The following is a 26,039-nucleotide window of genomic DNA, read 5'->3' as shown; positions in this document are numbered from 1 at the left end:
ACAATCTGCGACTTAGCGTGGCGTAAGGTGCAAAGCACACACGACAAAATGTTCTAAACCTTACTTAAAACACGGAGGTGGGTTTTGGTTTAAAGTAAGTCGTTTTTGAGAAATCACACTCTGATTATTGACAAAAGAACTGCACAATATAAGAAGCCTAACACTGAAACGTCCCCTTAGAAAAATTATAGAATTACTGTGCTGATAAATCTCTTACATTATTTGATTTTCAATCATCTGAGCAAAACTGAACGTACTCAGACATTTCGCTCTTTACTTATTCTGATCAACACTAAACTGACACACAATATTTTTTAGCGCAACGCAATCTGACTTTTAATAATCCCTACAAAAGAATGGCCCTGACTAACAATAACCTATACCTTCCACAAATCACTTACCTCACAAAAATCTTCGTTACTCGAACTACTGCAATACAGCGAGCTCCACTACTGCCAGCTAAATAAAAGATTCAAACTAATGAAGGCACTAACTACTGATAGGCATAGTTAGCAAATGAAAGATTTTGATAGAGAACAAAAAATGTATTTACCTTAATAGTGTTCAAAAGTCATAATATATATAGCAGTTCATGACATCCATTCTTACAAATGTACTGTTTCTGATGGACACACGTCCAGATCATCCGCTCTCAAAAATTCGCCATCTCACTTCCCCACATATACCACTGCTGGCGGCTCACCTCCAACTGCGCACGCTACGCGCTGTTCACATCCAGCTGCCCAACACTACAATAGCAAACAACAGTGCAAACCAGCCACAGACTGCACCCAGCACAGCCAGTGATTTTCATACAGAGCGCTATGTGGCGTTACCAATAAAAAAAACCTAAACAGCCTACTTACAACAATTACAAAATTCTCTCATTACAAAGAAAGCACAAACATTTCTATTAGTTGAGTTATTCGTGACATAATTAAAAACAAAGAGATCAGATTAAACCTAATCCTGAAAGTTATTAGTTTCCTTCAATCAACTGTTCTGACAAACTTTTCATTCAACGGTATGCCTTCGTAGCCTTCAAAATTCCTCTAAAATCTTCTCCATCATCATAAAGAACAAGAAGGTATTGTAGATGAATTTTCATCTCCACAATACAGTATATCAGGTCGCTTCTCCAAGATTTTACACACACACACACACACACACACACCACACACACACACACACACACACACACACACACACACACACACACAAACAGATGTCATTCTTTGAAAAAACGCAACAGCTCGCTACAAAGCCTATAAAAATAATGGCCCAGCGCAGCCCAACTGACTGACTAGCACGTCAACCACAGCTAAAACAGAGTCGAAGATTTTATTCGCTACTCATGCAGCGAGCTCATTCAACATTGTCCCAGTTCTGTAAAGGCGAATTATTTACAATAATAGAAGCAGAAAGCCTAATTTACAAAGATCTATCCAAGAAAATCTTTCTAGCAATCTCCAGCGGCTTATAAAAAGTTGTCAAACAGGCTTTGAACGGTATTTAAATCGTTTCTTTGTATTTTCTGTTTACAGCTCATCGAACGTTTTACAGGTAGGAGCACATTCTACGTCCTTTTGTATTTAACTCCCGTTGAATTTTACATACTGGGTCAGGAATCTGATCTCAGTTCCGTTAATTAATTAATTAATTAATTAATGTTCTTCAGATCAGAGAACTTTTTTCTTACACTCTTTGTTAACGTAAGTTTCCTCATCTTTCTCTTTAAATACACAGTTCAACATACAAATGATGATTATCTCAAAACTATCATAAACTGATATTACCACAGTCACAAGATTAAGGTGCGCTGCTATTTACCTCCATCTGCCTTTTCCTTAATAACTGCTGATATCTTTCTTCCCCACTAAATATTTCTAATAAAAAATTTGATTTTTTGGTCTATGATCGCGTTCAGCGTACTTCATAATACTGAAGACAGGGCTGTGTGTGGTAAGTGTGTGCGGTAGCGTTCTCGCTTCCCACGCCCGGGTTCCCGGGTTCGATTCCCGGCGGGGTCAGGGATTTTCTCTGCCTCGTGATGGCTGGGTGTTGTGTGCTGTCCTTAGGTTAGTTAGGTTTAAGTAGTTCTAAGTTCTAGGGGACTGATGACCATAGATGTTAAGTCCCATAGTGCTCAGAGCCATTTGAACCATTTTTTTGTGGTAAGTGTAAATATAATATGTCAAGGACACATCTTGACAACCTTTGGGAGGTATACGGGCACCTTATTCCTCACAGTGCAATGACGTGGCTACATGTACTGATTACCCGTACATTTTGAAATAGCATTGTTCTGTCAATCTTAATTAATTTATTCAGTTGTCAATAGGTATCTGAAAGGCTTGTTATTAGTGCACGAAGACGTTTCATTGCCGTTCATATCTCATCTCCCTTTGAGCGATCCTCATTACAGAGCATGGTCTAGGTTACTTACTGCCACTGCTAGATATTCCCTCTCTGTATGAAACATTTCAATGTTCTCTCGCTTTCGACCTAATCTGCTACACTGTTCTTATGATCCCTACGCGAGGTAGACGATGGAGGCAGAAGTGTTACAGCCTATCTGAAAGACTGGCTCTCTACGTTAGGAATAGAGATCAACATAAACATTATTTCCGCCCTTTTTATTGCCCATTAAAACCACACATTCCATTTTGTACCACCATACAGCGAGATCTTCAGAGGCGGTGGTCCAGATTGTTGTACACACCGGTACCTCTAATGCCCAGTAGCACGTCCTCTTGCATTGATGCATGCCTGTATTCGTCGTGGCAAACTATCCACAACTTCATCAAGGCAATGTTGGTCCAGATTGTCCCACTCCTCAACGACGATTCGGCGTAGATCTTGGTCCAGATCATCCCACTCCTCAACGGTGATTCGTCGTAGATCCCTCAGAGTCCTGAAGCCATATTCCTTGACTTCCGGAAAGCGTTTGACTCGGTGCCCCACTGCAGACTCCTAACTAAGTTACGAGCATATGGGATTGGTTCCCAAATATGTGAGTGGCTCGAAGGCTTCTTAAGTAATAGAACCCAGTACGTTGTCCTCGATGGTGAGTGTTCATCGGAGGTGAGGGTATCATCTGGAGTGCCCCAGGGAAGTGTGGTAGGTCCGCTGTTGTTTTCTATCTACATAAATGATCTTTTGGATAGGGTGGATAGCAATGTGCGGCTGTTTGCTGATGATGCTGTGGTGTACGGGAAGGTGCCGTCGTTGAGTGACTGTAGGAGGATACAAGATGACTTGGACAGGATTTGTGATTGATGTAAGGAATGGCAGCTAACTCTAAATATAGATAAATGTAAATTAATGCAGATAAATAGGAAGAAGAATCCCGTAATATTTGAATACTCCATTAGTAGTGTAGCGCTTGACACAGTCACGTCGATTAAATATTTGGGCGTAAAATTGCAGAGCGATATGAAGTGGGACAAGCACGTAATGGCAGTTGTGGGGAAGGCGGATAGTCGTCTTCGGTTCATAGGTAGAATTTTAGGAAGATGTGGTTCATCTGTAAAGAAGACCGCTTATAAAACACTAATACGACCTATTCTTCAGTACTGCTCGAGCGTTTGGGATCCCTATCAGGTCGTATTGAGGGAAGACATAGAAGCAATTCAGAGGCGGGCTGCTAGATTTGTTACTGGTAGGTCTGATCATCACGCGAGTGTTACGGAAATGCTTCAGGAACTCGGGTGGGAGTCTCTGGAGGAAAGGAGGAGTTCTTTTCGTGAATCGCTACTGAGGAAATTTAGAGAACCAGCATTTGAGGCTGACTGCAGTACAATTTTACTGCCACCAACCTATATTTCGAGGAAAGACTACAAAGATAAGATCAGAGAGATTAGGGCTTGTACAGAGGCATATAGGCAGTCATTTTTCCCTCGTCCTGTTTTGGAGTGGAACAGGGAGAGAAGTTGCTGGTTGTGGTACAAGGTACCCTCCGCCACCCACCGTAAGGTGGATTGCGGAGTATGTATGTAGATGTAGATGTAGAGTGGTTGGTGGGTCACGTCGTCCATAAACAGCTCTTTTCAATCCATCCCAGGCATGTTCCATAGGGTTCATGTCTGGAGAACATGCTGACCACTCTAGTCGAGAGATGTCGATATCCTGAAGGAAGTCATTCACAAGATGTGTACGAGGGGCGCGCGAATTGTCGTCCATGAAGACGAATGCCTCGCCAATATGCTGCCGATGTGGTTGCACTATCAGTCGGAGGCTGGCATTCACGTATCGTACAGCCGTTACGGCGCCTTCTATGACCACCAGCGGTGTACGTCGGCTCGGCCCCACATAATGCCACCCCAGAACAGCAGGGAATCTCCACCTTGCTGCACTCTCTGGACAGTGTGTCTAAGGCTATCAGCCTGACCGGTTTGCCTGCAAACACGTCTCCGACGATTGTTTGGTCGAAGGCATATGCGACACTCATCGGTGAAGAGAACGTGATGCCAATCGTGAGTGATCCATTCGCGATGTTATTGGGCCAATCTGTACCGCGCTGCCTGGTGTCGTAGTTGCAAAGATGGACCTCGCCATGGACGTCTGGAGTGAAGTTGCGCATCATGCAGCCTATTGCGCACAGTTTGAGTTAACACGACGTCCTGTGACAGCACGAAAAGCGTTATTCAATATGGTGGCGTTGCTGTCAGGGTTCCTCCGAGCCATAATCCGTAGGTAGCGGTCACCCACTGCAGTAGTAGCCCTTGGGCGGCCTGAGGGAGGTGTGTCATCGACAGTTCCTGTCTCTCTGTATCTCCTCCATGTCCGAACAACGTCGCTTTGGTTCACTCCGAGACGCCTGGACACTTCGCTTGTTGAGAGCCCTTCCTGGCACAAAGTAATAATGTGGAAGCGATCGAACCGAGATATTGACCGTCTAGACATGATTGAACTACAGACAACCCGAGTCGTGTACCTCCTTCCTGATGGAATGACTGGAACTGATAGGATGTCGGACCCGCTCCTTCTAATATACGCTGCACGTGCATGGTTGTTTACATCTTTGGGCGGGTTTAGTGACATATCTGAACAGTCAAAGGGACTGTGTCTGTGATACAATATCCACAGTCAACGTCTGTCTTCAGGAGTTCTGGGAACCGGAATGATGCAAAACTTTTTTGATGTATGTTGTATTAGTTGTTCAGAGAAGCGCGCTGCTGCGTTCCTAAAAGATTACAGTAGACATAGGACAGTAATGTCAGTGAAGAATCTAATAAATCATTTATGTATTTCACAACATTAGCGGTCCTAATGCGACATTCCGAGCACACCTGATAATTTCGTTAGTATAAAACGTTAGCTGTTTAGTGTAAGTGTACAACATATTGGGCTTTCACAATCAGAAATTCGTTGATCCATTCGCTTTACTGATTCCGCTTATAATCTGCCTGATTGAATTTTAGTTGTCTGTCGACAGTGTGGTCCAGTGACGACCATGTTCCGTAACTCAAGGAAGACAGAATGTTAACTGTTTACATGTGTCATAGCAAAGTTGCCATCAAATGGAAAGCTGTTTTGAGCGCGACATGATCATACTGAATGAAGAACACCGTCCCTCTAAAATGTTCCGAGACCGATTTTATTCCTGGCGTATAAACGACTTAAGAGCAAGCAGTATATACGGTGGCAACTTAAACTAACAACTGCAAACAGTATACGGGCATTCGATCAATCATTTGGAAGCAGACAGTGTCAAATAGTGGACGTGTGGCCGTAGTGTGTCAAAGTTATTGGACTCCCGAACAAAAACAACGCGTGGAGTCATCCCGCCAGTTTGTTAAAATGCAAAATGCGGACAATTCTTTTGTAAAGAAAAATCGTCATGGGTGACTCGACTATGTGTTATCAGTACGATCCTTCCCCAAAATGACAAAGAGCACAAATTCGCTTTGACGACGTACATCGGCACTCAAGCCATGTGACGCCCGAGTTGAATAACATCACAAAGAAAGGACTTTCCTGACAGATGCACATGCTTTATGAATGTTCTGTGTTGCGTTGTATTCAAGTGCATGGAGAGGGTTGGGGGGGGGGGGGGAGACTATTCAAAATCATTAAAACCAACTTTTTAACGTTTCTCCATATTTTATTAATTTAGTCTCGAAACATTTTGGGCTGATGGGATATGTCCATTACTTCCAACTTACTTAGCCAACCTGTTGCAGGTGGACCTATAGTTTGACGTGTGCTCCGAAGCATAATGAAACCTGAGATTTTGTACACGAACAAATCGTTGTCGCATGTGAAAGTGATAAATTCCAGTATAGACTAACGATTGAACCCAGGATCTTGGATTTCTACTGTAAATGATAAAAAGTATCCGGACACACATTAGTGGACATGAATGTGGGGAGTGTTCACCCTTCGCTTTTTGACGCCTTGGAAACTGCTGGGGACACTTTAGATGAGGTTTTTAAATGCCTATAGAGGAACGGCAGACCGTTCTTCTTCAAGAGCTGTAACCAGAGAAGATAGTGATTCCATGGCTGTGGTGTGGATAGAAGTCGACGTTCTAACTCGTGCCAAAGTGTTTCATTGGGTTTAGGAAGGACTCTGGGCAGACCAGTTCCGTCCATTTCATGAATGTTATCGTCCACAAACTATTGTCTCACAGATGACAGGGTGCTTATGCTCTTACAATCATTGCCAACGAACTGCTCCCCTACTGCACGCAGTACACAGTGCTTTAAATTTCTTCATATCCTTCCACAGTAGCGCTTTCTTAAGTGCAGTAAGGGGACCACACACTAACTACAGAAAACACCCTCATACCAATTCCTGATTATCTTCGCTGGAGGCATGATGGCAGGTAACATTCTTCAGCTATTCACCAAACCAAAACCCTTCCATCGGATTGCCGCAGGTGTAGCGTTATTCATCATTCCAATTCACTCGTTTACAATCACACTATCCGTGGGTGTCGCTCTTTACACCATGTCAAGCGCCGCTTATCTCTGACCACACAAATATGTGCTTATGAGGAGCTGCTCGATCATTGTACCCCATCCATTTTAATTCCCTACGAACAGTCACAATGCTGTCTGGATTGCTGGTTCTTTCTTTGTGTTTCCACTTCACAATTGAATCGTCAACAGACGATTTGCGTAGCTTGAGAACGGTTGAAATGTCCCTGATGGATCTGTTATTGTGGTGACAGCCAATGACTGATCCACGTTTGAAGTCAATGAGCTGTCCTGACCGCCTCATTCTGCTGTTACTGCCTCTGTACTGACAACACAATACTCCCTGCCTCCTTTTATACTGGTCCGTCTGCCTCTCTTATCATCTAGTAGTCAATCACGTATTACATAAGGCTGCTCGGATATCTTTGATCAGGTTGTGCACTCTGGTAGTTTCTCAGCCACGGTGCTTCTATGGTTTCCTTCTACATATGCATGAACCATGGACCTTGCCGTTGTTGGGGAGGCTTGCGTGCCTCAGCGATACAGATAGCCGTACCGTACGTGCAACCACAACGGAGGGGTATCTGTTGAGAGGCCAGACTAACGTGTGATTCCTGAAGAGGGGCAGCAGCCATTTCAGTAGTTGCAGGGGCAACAGTCTGGATGATTGACTGATCTGGCCTTGTAACACTAACCAAAACGGCCTTGCTGTGCTGGTACTGCAAACGGTTGAAAGCAAGGGGAAACTACAGCCGTAATTTTTCCCGAGGGCATGCAGCTTTACTGTATGGTTAACGATGATGGCGTCCTCTTGGGTAAAATATTCCGGAGGTAAAATAGTCCCCCATTCGGATCTCCGGGCGGGGACTACTCAAGAGGATGTTATCAGGAGAAAGAAAACTGGCGTTCTACGGATCGGAGCGTGGAATGTCAGATCCCTTAATCGGGCAGGTAGGTTAGAAAATTTATAAAGGGAAATGGATAAGTTAAAGTTAGATATAGTGGGAATTAGTGAAGTTCGGTAGCAGGAGGAACAAGACTTTTGGTCAGGCGAATACAGGGTCATAAACACAAAATCAAATAGGGGTAATGCAGGAGTAGGTTTAATAATGAATAAAAAATAGGAATGCGGGTAAGCTACTACAAACAGCATAGTGAACGCATTATTGTGGCCAAGATAGACACGAAGCCCACGCCTACTACAGTAGTACAAGTTTATATGCCAACTAGCTCTGCAGATGACAAAGAAATTGAAGAAATGTATGATTAAATAAAATAAATTATTCAGATAGTGAAGGGAGACGAAAATTTAATAGTCATGGGTGACTGGAATTCAGTAGTAGGAAAAGGGAGAGAAGGAAACATAGTAGGTGAATATGGATTGGGGCTAAGAAATGAAAGAGGAAGCCGCCTGGTAGAATTTTGCACAGAGCACAGCTTAATCATAGCTAACACTTGGTTCAAGAATCATAAAAGAAGGTTGTATACATGGATACATGGAAGAAGCCTGGAGATACTGACAGATTTCAGATAGATTATATAATGGTAAGACAGAGATTTAGGAACCAGGTTTTAAATTGTAAGACATTTCCAGGGGCAGATGTGGACTCTGACCACAATCTATTGGTTATGACCTGTAGATTAAAACTCAAGAAACTGCAAAAAGGTGGGAATTTAATGAGATGGGACCTGGATAAACTGACTAAACCAGAGGTTGTGCAGAGTTTCAAGGAGAGCATAAGGGAACAATTGACAGGAATCGGGGAAAGAAATACAGTAGAAGAAGAATGGGTAGCTTTGAGGGATGAAGTAGTGAAGGCAGCAGAGGATCAAGTAGGTAAAAAGACGAGGCGTAGTAGAAATCCTTGGGTAACAGAAGAAATATTGAATTTAATTGATGAAAGAAGAAAATATAAAAATGCAGTGAATGAAGCAGGCAAAAGGGAATACAAGCGTCTCAAAAATGAGATCGACAGGAAGTGCAAAATGGCTAAGCAGGGATGGCTAGAGGACAAATGTAAGGATGTAGAGGCCTATCTCAATAGGGGTAAGATAGATACTGCCTACAGGAAAATTAAAGAGACCTTTGGAGAAAAGAGAACCACTTGTATGAATAGCAAGAGCTCAGATGGAAACCCAGTTCTAAGCAAAGAAGGGAAAGCAGAAAGGTGGAACGAGTATATAGAGGGTCTCTACAAGGGCGATATACTTCAGGAAAATATTATTGAAATGGAAGAGGATGTAGTTGAAGATGAAATGGGAGATATGATACTGCGTGAAGTGTTTGACAGAGCACTGAAAGGCCTGAGTCGAAACAAGGCCCCGGGAGTAGATAACATTCCATTAGAGCTACTGACAGCCTTGGGAGAGCCAGTCCTGACAAAACTCTACCATCTGGTGAGCAAGATGTATGAGACAGGCGAAATTCCCTCAGACTTCAAGAAGAATATAATAATTCCAATCCCAAAGAAAGCAGGTGTTGACAGATGTGAAAATTACCGAACTATCAGCTTAATAAGTCACAGCTGCAAAATACTAACGCGAATTCTTTACAGACGAATGGAAAAACTAGTAGAAGCCGACCTTGGGGAAGATCAGTTTGGATTCCGTAGAAATATTGGAACACGTGAGGCAATACTGACCCTACGACTTCTCTTGGAAGCTAGATTAAGGAAAGGCAAACCTACGTTTCTAGCATTTGTAGACTTAGAGAAAGCTTTTAACAATGTTGACTGGAATACTCTCATTCAGATTCTGAAGGTGGCAAGGGTAAAATACAGGGAGCAAAAGGCTATTTTCAATTTGTACAGAAACCAAATGGCAGTTATAAGAGTTGAGGGGCATGAAAGGGAAGCAGTGGTTGGGAAGGAAGTGAGACATGGTTGTAGCCTGTCCCCGATGTTATTCAATCTGTATATTGAGCAAGCAGTGAAGGAAACAAAAGAAAAATTCGGAGTAGGTATTAAAATCCATGGGGAAAAAATAAAAACCTTGAGGTTCACCGACTACATTGTACATGGATAGCGTCTTGAAAGGAGCATATAAAATGAACATCAACAAAAGCAAAACGAGGATAATGGAATGTAGTCGAATTAAGTCGGAAGATGCTGAGGGTATTACATTAGGAAATGAGACACTTAAAGTAGTAAAGGAGTTTTGCTATTTGGGGAGCAAAATAACTGATGATGGTCGAAGTACAGAGGATATAAAATGTAGACTGGCAATGGCAAGGAAAGCGTATCTGAAGAAGAGAAATTTGTTAACATCGAGTATAGATTTAAGTGTCAGGAAGTCTTTTCCGAAAGAATTTGTATGGAGTGTAGCCATGTATGGAAGTGAAACATGGACGATAAATAGTTTAGACAAGAAGAGAATAGAAGCTTTCGAAATGTGGTGCTACAGAAGAATGCTGAAGATTAGATGGGTAGATCACATAACTAATGAGGAAGTATTGAATAGGATTGGGGAGAAGAGAAGATTGTGGCACAACTTGACCAGAAGAAGGGATCGGTTGGTAGGACATGTTCTGAGGCATCAAGGGATCACCAATTTAGTATTGGAGGGCAGCGTGGAGGGTAAAAATCGTAGAGGGAGACCAAGAGATGAATACACCAAGCAGATTCAGAAGGATGTAGGTTGCAGTAGGTACTGGGAGATGAAGAAGCTTGCACAGGATAGAGTAGCATGGAGAGCTGCATCAAACCAGTCTCAGGACTGAAGACCACAACAACAACAATGCAGCGTCGTGCAAGTAAAAGTGACCCGGACAAGTGGACTCGATTGGACGTGTATTTGTGGCAGCATCAACAGAGTGGGAAGAGAATTACAGTTACTTCCAATAGGATGGTGCAACTGCCCATACAACTGGCCGAAACTTGAAGCACATTTACACAGTCTTAACGCCTGACTGAGTTGTTACAAGAGGTTGGTCTTGTCGCGGCTCTTACTGGTCACCCAGGTGACTGATCTGTCAGTGTGCGATTGCTTTGTGTGGGGAGCCCTCAAGTCTAAAGTGTATCGCAACAACCCTCATGGTCTCCAAGAACTGCAGCAGAACGTGTCGGATGAGACTGCAGCAATTCCAACAGTCCAGCTCCGATCCGGCTCCAGCAGCTTGCTGACGTGGGTCCAGAAGTGCCAAGATATGAATGGTGTTCACTTTCAACGTCTTCTATAGAGTCAGGTTAGTTCTGTATTTCCTTTCCTCCGCTGTGCTTCTTTGTACCTTTGAACTCTTTTTCTCCGGGCCACTTTTATATGCCCCACCCCATGTTACATCTATTTCATTACTTTTCAGTTTACACTTATTTGTTTGGCGGACGGTTAACAGAGCCATTTTCAGACAATTTTTTGATCGTTCCAAACTCGAATAGCACTTGGGAAAAATGAACACCTAAATCTAAAGCTCTGGGTTTATTACGATGGTCGTTTTTCCATGTGTACGTGGGAGTCAACAAAATATTCTGATATTCAAAGAAGAGAGTTGGCAACTGAAATTTCGTGAAAAAGATATTCTCGCCACTTAACATGCCTTTTTTTCAATGATTGCCATCCCAACTCATTTATGATACCTGCGGCATTGTATTCCACAGTTACGTTTAATGCAAAACTTACTGCCCTTCTTTGAACTTTATCGATGTCCTCCGTCAATCCTGTCTGGTAAGGATTCGACACTGCACAGCAGTACTCCAGCAGAGGACAGGTAATTGTAGTGTGGGAGTCTCTTTAGTACATTTGTTCCAACTTCCATTCTGCCAATAAAATGTAGTCTTTGGTTCACCTTCGCATAACATTTCCTCTGCGATAGTACGTTTAAGTTGGTTGTAACTGTAATCCCTACGCATTCAGTTGAATGTAATTTATGTTATTTATGTCTAACCGACATTTAACGTATTTGTTTTAGAACTCATGTGCACGTACATTATTGTTGACAGTCATGCAAATGTAGACATCACGTCTGTATCGTTTTGCAATTCTACTGATGACTAAACTAGACAGAAAACGACAGCATTACTGCATAACAATATAACAGGACTTCTCTCATTTGTATAAATTAAGGACAGAAGAGGACCTACATCATTTCATGGGAAACCCCAGATATCGCTTCTGTTTTAGTAGATGATTTCCCACAAATTACTACGAATTGTGACTTCTCTGACAGGAAATCACGATTATAGTCGACTCCTTAGTTCTGGTCGTATGTAAATTATGCTCGCGAAAAGACTCAATCAACGCCTTCTCTGCGTGATAGCAATGGAAATACTGATGACAGTGCTGCCAAAGCAGAGTTACTAAGCGCAGCCTTCAGAAATTCTTTCACCAAAGAAGATGAAGTAAATATTTCAGAATTCGACTTAAGAACAGCTGCAAACATGAGTAACTTAGAAATCGATATCCTCGGAGTAGTGAAGCCACTAAGGTTCTTTTCAGGATATACTCATGCAGTGGCTACGTACTTAACTCATACACAGCCGATCGCTCGACGTAAGATCCGTACCCAAAGACTGGAAAGTTGCACAGCTCACACCAGTATTCAAGAAAGGTAGTAGAAACAATCAACTAAATTTCACATCCACGTTATTAACGTCGATATGCAGCAGGACTTTCGAACATATTCTGTGTTCGAACGTCACAAATTACCTCGAAGACATCCGTCTATTGACACACAGTCAATACGGATTTAGATACCACCATTCTTGTGAAACACAACTAGCTCTTTACTCACACTAAGTGTTGAGCGCTATTGACACGGAATTTAGAATTGATTCCATATCTCTAGATTTCCAGAAGGTTTTTGACACTGTACCACACAAGCGGCTTGTAGTGAAATTGCTTGCCACAGTTATGTGACTCGATTCGTGATTTCCTGTCAGGGAGTTCACAGTTCGTAGTAAGCGACGGAAAGCCATCGAGTAAAATGGGAGTGATTTCTGGCGCTCCCCACGATAGTGTTTTAGGCTCTCTGCTGTTCCTCATCTATTTAAACGATTTAGGAGACAATCTGAGCAACCGTCTTCGGTTCTTTGCAGAAGATGCTGCCGTTTATCGTCTAGAAAAGTCATCAGAAGATCAAAACAAATTGCAAAACGATTTAGAAAAGATATCTGTACGGTGCGAAAATTGTCAATTGATCCTAAATAACGAAAAGTGTGAAGTCATCTACAGAAGTGCTGAAAGGAATCCGTTACACTTCAGTTACACGATAAATCAGTCAAATCTAAAGGACGTAAATTCAACTAAATACCTAGGAATAACAATTTCGAACAACTTAAATTGGACAGAACACATATAAAATGTTGTAAGGAAGGCAAACAAAAGATTACGATTTATTGGCAGGACACTTAGAAAAGGTAACAGACCTACTAAGGAGACTGCCTACACTACTCTTATCTGTCCTCTTTTGGAGCACAGTTGCACGGTCTGGGATCCTTACCAGATAGGATTAACGGAGCACATCGAAAAAGTTCAAAGAAGAGGAGCACGTTTTGTATTATTGCGATATAGGGGGGAGAGTGTAACTGACATGATACAGTATTTGGGGTGGACATCATTAAAGCAAAGTCGTTTTTCTTTGCGGCGGAATTTTCTCACAAAATTTCAATCGCCAACTTTCTCCTCCGAATTCCGGACATATTGTATATCACCTATGACACTGTTGCTCGTTTAGCACCACCCAGGGGTCACGTGTAGTGTAATTTAGGTTATACCTACGGACGTGAGCAACGATAGACCACCCCCACCACACTTAAGGTGAAAACAAGATCTACTGAGGGAGGCCAAGAAAATCTCTGCATCACCGTCTCTACCACTGTACCAGGAATTCTGTCACCCGCCACAGCAACGATTGCGATCAAGAACATCAGAAAATGTTACTGCAGGACAACTCAATCGCGGATGGTTTTGATCTAAATGAAAGCTGGATGCATGAATGGTCAACAAAAACATTGGGAACAAGAGCCCATCACCTTGATCCGACAAAGAAGCCAAAAGGTTTTGACCTACAGAGGAAACTCTGGTGCCGCCTCAACAGGTTAAGAACTGGACATGGTTGTTGTAACTACTTCAGGTACAAATGGGGCTGGATCAGTTCACCAATGTGTGAATGTAATCAAGAAGAGCAGACAATTGAACATCTAGTCCAAAGCTGTCCACTTCATTCATACCCTGGAATTCCCGACGACTTGTTAACTTTCACACCCAGCTTAATTAATTGGTTGAAAAACACGGACTTTAAGGTTTAATCTTGCCTTATATCATATGTATATTGTATCAAATCACTTGTCTTATATCAGCTGTTCAAATGGTTCAAATGGCTCTGAGCACTATGGGACTTAATATCTATGGTCATCAGTCCCCTAGAACTTAGAACTACTTAAATCTAACTGACCTAAGGACATCACACAACACCCAGTCATCACGAGGCAGAGAAAATCCCTGACCCCGCCGGGAAACGAACCCGGGAACCCGGGCGTGGGAAGCGAGAACGCTACCGCACGACCACGAGCTGCGGACGTATATCAGCTGTATATTGTATAAAAACACCGTACGATTAAATAAATAAATCCTCCGAATGCGAAAATATTTTATTGACACCAAACAAAAGAGGAGAAACGATCATCATAATAAAATGAGGGAAATCAGAGTTGGCACGGAAAAATATAGGTTGAGAACTTTTAACATTGCAGCACGTCAACAATCGTGAATAATTTAATGATTATAAAGAATCCACCTCGATTGCAAATAGAAACCGGATGTTGACCTAGGTTTCGGCGTGGTTATCCGCGCTGAAACCTAGGTCAACATCCGGTTTCTATTTGCAATCGAGCCGGATTCTTTATAATCATTAAAAATATAGGTATTCGTTTTTTCCGCGCGCTGTTCGAGATTGGAATAATAGAGAATTATTGTGAAGGCGGTTCGATGAACCCTCTGTCTGATACTTCAGTATGATTTGCAGAGTATCCATGATGTAGATGCAGGTACACAGAAGCCTTGTGGAAATCTAAAAATATTTAATCAACCTGAGCTTCCCTGTCGATAGCACTCCAAAATACCATATGTGAGAAGTAAGAGCTGCGTTGTACACGAGTAGTGTTTCGGGAATGCATCCTGATCATCTGAGGCAAGCTTCTTTCTAATCAAAGAATGTAATTATGTTCGAGCTTAGAATGTATTAAATGGTTGAAATGGCTCTGAGCACTATGGGACTTAACTTCTAAGGCCATCAGTCCCCTAGAACTTAGAACTAATTAAACTTAACTAACCCAAGGACATCACACACATCCATGCCCGAGGCAGGATTCGAACCTGCGACCGTAGCAGTCGCGCGGTTCCAGACTGTAGCGCCTAGAACAGTTCGGCCACCCCGGCCGGCCTTAGAATGTATTAGATTGGTTCATAAGTTCGTAGCGTAAGTGTAATAAATACAGCAGATACATATAAAAAAGACTTTAGTCAACAATAATATATTCTCCTGCAGTGTTTACAACAGTCTGCCAACGCTGGGGTAACTTTTCGATTCAGAGACTGTTGAAATCACCTAGTTTTGAGGCTAAAAACATGTCGAGCCATGTTCGGAGTACATTTTCATCCGGAAAGGAAATTCCTTGCAGGTTGTTCGGTAGAGGGTGGAAAATGTGAAAATCTGAGGGTGCAAGATCAGGTGAATGAGGTGGATGCGGAATGACTCCGCAACCTAACTCCTGTAAAGTGCTTATTGACAGTCTAGCAGAATGCGAGCGGTCGTTATCGTGGAATAATGTCACTTTACGCAATCTTCCGGGTCGCTGTTCTTGGATTTCATCTGCAAGACGTTTCAGTTGTTGACAATAAATATCAGCAGGTCCACCAGATGTAAATTATTAGCTTTTGTGGGTCTCTTGTACGGGAGTTGCTGGTTTGTTTAGGCTTTTCTTTTCCGTACGTTAGGTTACAGATACCTTTTCTCGTCGCCATTAACTATATACGATAGGAATGCTCGGTGTTGTTCACGAGCCAACTGACTGCGACAAAGCAGAGATGCACATATGGCGACCCTTTGATTCTTGTAACTTTGGCTTAAAATATGCGGTGCCCATACACCCGATTTCTGAATCTTCCGCTTTGCATGCAAATGTCGCACGATGGTGGAATGATCACAGCAAATCTCATTTTCCAATTCTCTAGTGCGCTGACGTGGATCATTGTGGATTAATACGTTTTAACGATATTCATCAAACCCTGAAGGTCTTCCTGAACGTGGAGTGTCACTACTGCCAAAAAAGTCCTCCTAAAAACGAGGAAACCATTTTCTTGCCGCGCCCTGTCCAGTGCCATTATGTCAACAGAGGGCGCATATGTTTCTGGTTGTCTCGGCTGCTTTCACCCATATACTGAACTCAGACAGAAGAATATGTCGGTAATGTTCCGATTCCTCCACTTGGCACTCCATTTTGTAGCTTCCACAGCTCCACTCGCTATCTCCAACTGACAAAATCTACATCTACATCTACATCCATACTCCACAAGCCACCTGACGGTGTGTGGTGGAGGGTACTTTGAGTACCTCTATCGGTTCTCCCTTCTATACCAGTCTCGTATTGTTCGTGGAAAGAAAGATTGTCGGTATGCCTCTGTGTGGGCTCTAATCTCTCTGATTTTATCCTCATGGTCTCTTCGCAAGATATACGTAGGAGGGAGTAATATACTGCTTGACTCCTCGGTGAAGGTATGTTCTCGAAACTTCAACAAAAGCCCGTACCGAGCTACTGAGCGTCTCTCGTGCAGAGTCTGCCACTGGAGTTTATCTATCATCTCCGTAACGCTTTCGCGATTGCTAAATGATCCTGTAACGAAGCGCGCTGCTCTCCGTTGGATCTTCTCTATCTCTTCTATCAACCCCATCTGGTACGGATCCCACACTGGTGAGCAATATTCAAGCAGTGGGCGAATAAGCATACTGTAACCTACTTCCTTTGTTTTCGGACTGCATTTCCTTAGGATTGTTCCAGTGAATCTCAGTCTGGCATCTGCTTTGCCGACGATCAACTTTATATGATCATTTCATTTTAAATCACTCCTAATGCCTACTCCCAGATAATTTATGGAATTAACTGCTTCCAGCTGCTGACCTGCTATATTGTAGCTAAATGATAAAGTATCTTTCTTTCTATGTACTCGGAGCACATTACACGTGTCTACATTGAGATTCAATTGCCATTCCCTGCACTATGCGTGTATTCGTAGTAGATCCTCCTGCATTTCAGTACAATTTTCCATTGTTACAACCTCTCGATATACCACAGCATCATCCGCAAAAAGGCTCAGTGAACATCTGTTTTTATCCACAAAGTCATTTATGTATATTGTGAATAGCAACGGTCCTACGACACTTCCCTGCGGCACTCCTGAAATCACTATTACTTCGGAAGACTTCTTTCCATTGAGAATGACATGCTGTGTTCTGTTATCTAGGAACTCTTCAATCCAATCACACAATTGGTCTGATAGTCCATATGCCCTTACTTTATTCATTAAACGACTGTGGGGAACTGTATCGAACGCTTGCGGAAGTAAAGAAACACAGCATCTACCTGGGAACCCGTGTCTATGGCCCTCTGAGTCTCGTGGACGAATAGCGCAAGCTGGGCTTCACACGATCGTCTTTTTCGAAACCCATGCTGATTCCTACAGAGTAAATTTCTAGTCTCCAGAAAAGTCATTACACTCGAACATAATACGTGTTCCAAATACCTACAACTAATCGACGTTAGAGATATAGGTCTATAGTTCTGCACATGTGTTCGACGTCCCTTCTTGAAAACGGGGATGACCTGTGCCCTTTTCCAATCCTTTGGAACGCTACGCTCTTCTAGAGACCTACGGTACACCGCTGCAAGAAGGGGGGCAAGTTCCTTCGCGTACTCTGTGTAAAATCGAACTGGTATCCCATCAGGTCCAGCGGCCTTTCCTCTTTTGAGCGATTTTAATTGTTTTTCTATCCCTCTGTCATCTATTTCGATATCTACCATTTTGTCATCTGTGCGACAATCTAGAGAAGGAACTACAGTGCAGTATTTCGGCCTTTAGTCTGTCATCCTCTGTTTCAGTACCATTTTGGTCACAGAGTGTCTGGACATTTTGTTCCGATACACCTACCGTTTTGACGTAAGACATAAGACCAAAGCTATTTGTAAACTCAAATAGCAACTGTGAACTACGAATAAAAAATGTCGCTCGCTAAACAAACCCATATCAACCGGAATACCAACATGCCAAACAAAAGTGCTACGTGTTTATGCACCAACCCAATGTTACAGAACCTTGCCCTCCGATGTCACTACCTAATAATAAATGTATCTTATACTTACAGTGGGTGAAGTTTGCAGTTAGTTAACAGTTGCCCTTAGGGGAGTGAACGAGTGCACCTGAATTCAAGCTGTGCCATGCTTTCGGCGCCGCTATATGGGTGTCGGGTGCTGTGGCGCCGGAGACAGAAATAGCGCGGTCTTGACGCGGTCCTAAATGCGTCGGCGGACGTCTTTGGCAACTTTCTGCACAGCGCCACAAATAGGGCGCTCCCTTCACGAGGCGCTGCGAGGTAGCATATGGGAAGCGTTGTATGCTCTGCATGGTTCTTATTTCGTACGTATGCATCTGTGTGTGTTTATAGGCTATATGTATGTGTCTGTGCAAGTACGTGTAAATGCATGCATTTACCAGCATCATAAGATATTAGTTAGATTTTCTGTAAATTTCTTGTGCATTTGTCATTTTTTGTTTAAACTGTTGCGTATTCATCTGCGACTGTGGGGCTAACTGACTGTATTGTCCCACGCGGTTTGGTAACTGCTACACTGCTGCCTGTAAAAATCGCGCGATATGGCACGCAACAAATACACTACTGGCCATTAAAATTACTGCACCACGAAGATGACGTGCTACAGACCCGAAATTTAACCGACAGGACGAAGATGCTGTGATGTGCAAATGATTAGCTATTCAAAGCATTCACACAAGGTTGGCGCCGGTGGTGACACCTACAACGTGCTGACATGAGGAAAGTTTCCAAGCGATTTCTCATACACAAACAGCAGTTGACCGGCGTTGCCTGGTGAAACGTCGTTGTGATGCCTCGTGTAAGGAGGAGAAATGGGTACCACCACGTTTCCGACTTTGATAAAGGTCGGATTGTAGCCTATCGCCATCGCGGTTTATCTTATCGCGACATTGCTGCTCGTGTTGGTCGAAATCCAATGTTTGTTAGCAGAATATGGAATCGGTGGGTTCAAGAGGGTAATAAGGAACGCCGTGCTCGATCCCAACGGCCTCGTGTCACTAGCAGTCGAGATGACAGGCATCTTATCCGCATGGCTGTAACGGATTGTGCAGCCACGTCTCGATCCCTGAGTCATCAGATGGGGACGTTTGCAAGACAACAACCATCTGCACGAACAGTTCGACGACGTTTTCAGAAGCATGGTTCAAAACTGGTTCAAATGGCTCTGAACACTATGGGACTTAACATCTTAGGTCATCAGTCCCCTAGAACTTAGAACTACTTAAACCTAACTAACCTAAGGACAACACAAACATCCATGCCCGAGGCAGGATTCGAACCTGCGCCCGTAGCGGTCGCGCGGTTCCAGATTGTAGCGCCAGAACCGCTCGGCCACCAGCGGCCGGCTCAGGGGGAGTTGTCACATTCATTGAAAAAGAATACAAAAATGAAGAAATAAATAAATTCTGTGTATCTCAGGATACGTACCGTTGTGAGTTAATACTGGGAAATGCAAAAGTTGTTGTTGTTACATTACACAGGTGTCCACTGAATAATTGGAGAATTTTCATGAAATATTTTGATGGTTCATTTTGCTGTGTCAGATACAAAGAAGGGATTATTAATTTGTAGAGACTTTAACGTAAATTTCTTGAAGGGATCTGACATGAAAAATCTAGAGGCTCTGATAGTCCCTTCCCTACCCGCATTTTTCAATACCCTCGTAGATAAAGTATCCATACTAGAAGATAATGAAACGGATGCCTGTCATATGATCGTAATGCACAGTTAATGACATTACATACCTCCTACACAGTTGATACACAGTTAATGACATTACATAACTTCTCGTACAGTTCAGAAACATTCAAAGAAAACAGTGAAAATCAAATGGCACCAAGCATTATGGGACTTAACATCTGAGGTCACCAGTCCCCTAGGCTTAGAACTACTTAAACCTAAGCAACCTAAGGACATCATACACATCCATGCCCGAGGCAGGATTCGAACCTGTGACCGTTGTAGCAGCGCGGTTCCGGACTGAAGCGCCAAGAGCCTCTCGGCCACAGCGGCCGGCGAAAACAGTGAAGCTGACTGAGAAAACTACTGAATATTTCAAATTAAACTTAGAGCTTATGATTAATGACATTATATGTCTCCTCGTACAGTTCAGAAACATTCAAAGAAAACAGTGAAGCTGATTGAGAAAACTACTGAAGATTCCAAATGCAGCTTAGAGCGACATAAACATCGTGAAAAAGGTGGAGTATTTGTGTCGCTCTCGTACACCCGACCCGTCAATCCATGACTCAAGGCAACCAGGACAACCTCTGAAGATATGCAACGAAGCTCAGGGCAAACGCTGAGAGCGAAAAGTTCCATGTACCACGTCCATAAAGACCAAAAGATTCACCAATAACTGAGATAACCGATCGCGAAAGCCTTGATTACATGAAATCCGCTATCATTCCACTAAGTTCATAGTTAAGTTCCAATAACTAATCGCTTTCAGTTTATTAACAAAATAACTCTGCCTCTTGCGTTCTTATAATTTTAACTTTGTTAGATATCTTGAACAGTTTGTCAAATATTATGGGGTGTGAACATTACATCGGTTGGTGACTACATGCGTTTCAGTATAAAACTGACGTTCTGTGTTTAATTCTTAAGGAATACGTTTATTTCCAACAGTATTATATTTGCAGGATGAATACGTGAAGTTTACGGCCCTCATGTGCTTAGTTTTCTCCAAGAATATCGACCGGCCTCTATACGATCTATTTTACTGACTGTTCATGCTATGGATACAAGGCGGAGAACTGTCACAGGATAATGCGCGCAGGTGCCCTCAGGCAACAGAAGCTCACGTTTCTTTCGTGGAAGCCAGAGCGGAAGTAACGTCCAGTGAGCGATTCGTCATGTGACGTCACACAGAATATCTGCCCCACCCACCTGTCACCACTAGGCAGCGCTCACATCCTAGCTCATTATGATCTCAGTTTTTAATTTTTGTTACAAGGAATGCGAACAGTCGTTTGATTAAAACTACAGGATCTCACTCCTTTAGAGAACAATTCTTTAAACTGTTGCTTGTCGTTCATATCGGCTCCACCGTGACTTCAACTGTGTAACGTTGGATAAATTCTCTAGGAATAGAGGACGCAATCGTCTACAGTCTACTTAAAGAAACCATGTCGGGATTTTACTGGATTGGATTTAAAAAAAGACAAACTATACTAAGTAACTTACATTTGAACATCGCTTTTCCTTAAGCACGAGTAACGTTCCTTCTGTACCATTCCACTCGGTACTCAGCATGCAAGAAGTTTTTAATTTGAACTCGCATCTGAAATCAAAAGAAAATTGACGGAAATTCAGATCGGTGGCCACTGCCACGTCTCATTGTTTCTTCATTCAAGAAGTTGCAAAAGTTAGCCAGAAGACTTCGTAGATCTCACTGTCATCATCGTCATCAACATAATCATCAACCATTTAAAACTCATTTTTGGCTAAATGAGATGGCAGTCCTCAGAGATAAGCTGCTTGATGATCCTACGTGTTTCTTGACATTGTCTACTCGCCTTCAATTACGTCATCGTGTCGGTCTTCCCTTCTCTCTTGGAACCTAGCAAAGAAATTCTTTGGTTCCATCATTCACTCGCCTGGCTATATGGTCCGCCGCAACCGTTTCATTTTCATTGCAATTATAATTATTTTTCCACTCCAGTATGCCCCTAATCCATGTGTTTATTTTTCCTATATCTTCATCTAACTCCCAATATATACTTCTCCATTGTTCTCTTAACAACCCTCAGTTTCTGAGTATTTTTCGTTAAAAGTCTCGCTCCCATTAGACTGAACTCGTAACACACACTAGTTATAAATGTCCCGTCGTATCCACAACAAGCTTATTTCCCACAAAATTCTTTTAGGGTGTAGATGATATAATGATATAAAGTGACGTATGAATGGTACGTTATTATTCACCATGACATGGATGGCAACGCATTTACAAAACCTTACGAACATTTTTTTTTTATTTCTGACGTGAGAGAATCTGAGATCTCATCGGCAATTGGGCATTGAAACAAATCCAGAGCGACAAATGTTAATCTGTACCTGTCCGAGACTCGAACCCGAATTTTCTGCTTTACGTGATCGGTTGGCTTAACCGTCGTGCCTATCAGAGCACGCTTTTCATACGATCCAAATTCTCAACTTCTAGCACAGTACACATGTAGCCTCCGCTGTCGGTTATCACAATTGCTTGCAGCTTGATCTGGTTCCTGCAACAGATAGAAAGTGTTCAGAATGAGATTTTCACTCTGCAGCGGAATGTGCGCCGATATGAAACTTCCTGGCAGATTAAAACTGTGTGCCAGACCGAGACTCGAACTCGGGACCTTTGCCTTTCGCGGGCAAGTGCTTTACCAACTGAGCTACCCAAGCGCGACTCACGACCCGTCCTCACAGCTTTAATTCTGCCAGTACCTCGTCTCCTACCTTCCACACAGTTTTAATCTGCCAGGAAGTTTTATATCGGCGCACACTCCGCTGCAGAGTGAAAATCTCATTCTGGAAACATCGCCCGGGCTGTGGCTAAGCCATGTTTCCGCAATATCGTTTATTCCAGGAGTGCTAGTTCTGCATGGTTTGCAGAAGTGCTTCTGTGAAGTTTGGAAGGTAGGAGACGAGGTACTGGCAGAATTAAAGCTGTGAGGACGGGTCGTGAATCGTGCTTGGGTAGCTCAGTTGGTAGAGCACTTGCCCGCGAAAGGCAAAGGTCCCGAGTTCGAGTCTCGGTCTGGCACACAGTTTTAATCTGCCAGGAAGTTTCAGATAGGATGTGGTGTGCGTCCGCACCTAAGGTGTCATCATTCTCCGTCAACAATGATACCTTCATTGCGTATGCACACCACATACGATCTCTTGCGGGAACCAGATCAAGCTGCAAGCAATTAGGGTAATGGGCAGTGTACGCTACATATGCAGCTTGCAGCAAATTGAGAATTTGGGTTGGACGGAAAGTGTACGTTGTTAGCCGAACGCCGGCCGGTGTGGCCGTGTGGTTCCAGGCGCTTCAGTCTGGAACCGCGTGACCGCTACGGTCGCAGGTTCGAATCCTGCCTCGGGCATGGATGTGTGTGATGTCCTTAGGTTAGTTAGGTTTAAGTAGTTCTAAGTTCTAGGGGACTGATGACCGCAGATGTTAAGTCCCATAGTGCTCAGAGCCATTTGTTAGCCGAACAGTTAAAACGACAGCGTAAAGCGGGAAATCAAGGTTGAAGTCCCGGTTCGGCACAAATTTTCACTTGTCGCCATTGGATTTATTTCAGTGCCTGATTGCGGCTGAGGTCTTTCTCTTACTTCGTGTGCATATATGGGCACTGAGTCAAAAATGGTGTCTGTTCCTTTGCACACGTTTGAAAGAACAGACATCACACATACAGGATGTTCGGCTTATAAGTGGAGAGATTTTTATTGGCGAGCGAGGACAGTGTAGGAACTTCATTACATCAGTATTTACTTAATTTTCAGACCAATAATTATAGTTATTAGGAGTAGTATGTTTTTAGATTGGGTAGTACATCCTGGTATGTGTTGCTAGAGCGGAGCCATTGGAGCGTATTTTCCCCTGGGAAGCAGATTGGGTGTTGAAGTGTGGGTGTATGGACACAAAATGGTTAGTCTAAGCTGACACTTGTAGTCAACTAATTGGTGCAGTTACGTCTGTGCAGATAACATCAGGCATACATTGTGTGACGTGTTTATGGGAAGAAATGCAGAGAAATACAGTTATCATACTGATGGGGATACATACGGGTATTAAGGTACCAATGATCACAATATCAGCACTTATACCCCTAACACCCTATGTATTTTTTACTTCTGTTTCTTTTTCTGTGCATCCAATAGCTATCTCTACTCTGTTAAATACAAAAACTTATGAACCTATTCTATAATTACATTGTTAATTTGTAATACTTTTTCAGTGGGATGGTTACACATTATATCATTCTTATTGTAACTGCATGCCAGGCCTACTTGCAAACTTGTTCCCGCGAATCTTTCCATTCGCTATTGAGGTTTATCTGGGCTAGAAGCCATCTGTGCCATGGCATCCGCAAAGCAAAAGAGGTTCAGGTAAGTTCCATTAACACCTATCCCTTCTTCATTTTCCCATATCGAGGACTTGAAAAGTTCCTCCGCTTCTTACACATTACAATAGTTTAGGGTCTGTTACATCCAATCTTTCGTCAAGACTGCAAATTAGATCGCCAGACTATTTTCCACTTTGCGCGGACGGATCGAAAATAAAAGGTGAAAGTCATGTAGGACATGCCTTGTGGTGTAACTTTTTCCAAGAAGGAAACGGTTGGAGATTCCTCGACAACTTCCATATTTACAACCAGAAGCATTGCGATAATATAAGAATCCTAGTAATAAATTAAGAACAATCCTAGCAATAAAACTGTTGCTGTTAAGAGACTCGATATCTGTAGTGAAAGGTCTGGGAGCTAGGAACTGGCCCGGGACAGAGACAAGGGCGATGAGACAGGGGCAAGGGTGACCGCTCCCCCTCCCCCAAGCTCTCATGGAAAGGAAAAAATGTAGTGGTCTATTTAGATGTTTTTCTTTCAAAAAACTAATTTAAAGATCGGTATTACGCAGATTTTTAACAGGGTAGGAACTGGAACTTTATTATGTCTACTTGCAAGCGCCTTTCGTCTTCAAAAATATTAAAAATAGTTCATACACTCCGGTTTGGCTCCCCCTACAAACTATCGAATGGCCGCTCTTGGACAGAGAACAACATTATTCATGTAGTATAGGAGCTAAAAGAGTGTAGCAGTGCAATCAGACAATTGTAGCTGTCTCGGGTAAAAACAACAGTGCTATAACCAACGATAAGAAGCAGAGGTTGAAAATGCCGCTTCAGTTGTAAGCTTCTTTAAATCTTCCAGTGCTTAAACCACGGCCGGTTTCGGGCTCTTACATGCCCATCATCAGGTGTGATAGCCTTGTGCTCTGACCCCATGCGCCGCGATGGATGAGTATAGGAGTCGTAGCTCACTGGTGGTACCTATACTCGTCCATCGCGGCGCTTGGGGTCACAGCACAAGACTGTCACACCTGATGATGGGCACGTAAGAGCGCGAAACAGGTCGTGGTTTAAGCGTTCGAAAACAAGAAGAACCTTACAACTGAAGCAGTACTTTCAACCTCTGCTATAATGCTCAGTTGCGGCTGTTCCTCCAGCAGGATTGTTTTTCAATGATAAGAAGGCTGATCATTTGGCAACAGAGCATTATGCCTTCATGTTACCTCACTATATAAAGAATTTTATACCTGTCTGGGTTCGAGAATCGAGAACGAGTTGCAAGAACAATAGAACACGTCTAATTTTTTTCGGGGAAGGCACTACACGGAGGTACAACCTACCGTCCTGACCAAGACCCATTTAGAGATCGCAGACTGTGAAAACGAACCATGAAACGACTTCCTGGATGACAGTAGGACATGAATAGTTTTTGTCTCACCTGTACAGAATAAACGTCAGTGCAGCGCTACATTATAGCTGTAACATGAATCGGTCAAAGCTCATTTGCTTTTGTTTTGCAGCAAGTACGAAGTTGCAAGTAAAATATTTGTGCAGCAGTTGAGTTCATGACATATCCAAGTCTCGCGGAACATTATTCACTTTTCAGTGAGAGCAAACATTGAATACATATCGAAAACACTACTGTTTGAATTTGAGTGTAATTTGATTTGTAGCTGTAGTATCTTGGGAGATGGTATTCTGTAATGTTTTAACATATTTTCATGTCTGTGTTTTAACATGTTTTAATGGCTGTCGA

At 42.8% G+C, this 26,039-nt stretch overlaps 1 protein-coding gene across 6 annotated transcripts in view; it reads left to right on the top strand.

Moving 5' to 3' along the window:
• Positions 1-26,039, top strand: part of LOC126237240 (lactosylceramide 4-alpha-galactosyltransferase-like) — a 543,469-nt gene that overhangs the window by 299,945 nt on the left and 217,485 nt on the right. The window contains exon 1 of one of the 6 annotated variants that reach the window (XM_049947146.1): positions 18,457-18,545. The exons of the other annotated variants lie outside the window; for them this stretch is intronic. Within the exon in view, the coding sequence (XP_049803103.1) occupies positions 18,523-18,545 (23 nt within the window). The 5' untranslated portion in view covers positions 18,457-18,522. Of the gene's footprint in view, positions 1-18,456; positions 18,546-26,039 lie in introns of those variants that run through there. 6 annotated transcript variants of the gene reach the window in all.

Source organism: Schistocerca nitens, chromosome 2 (assembly GCF_023898315.1).
Source record: "Schistocerca nitens isolate TAMUIC-IGC-003100 chromosome 2, iqSchNite1.1, whole genome shotgun sequence".
NCBI classification, from domain to species: domain Eukaryota; kingdom Metazoa; phylum Arthropoda; class Insecta; order Orthoptera; family Acrididae; genus Schistocerca; species Schistocerca nitens.
The sequence above is the reverse complement of the archived record's forward strand: the minus strand, read 5'-3'. Positions and strand labels throughout refer to the sequence as shown.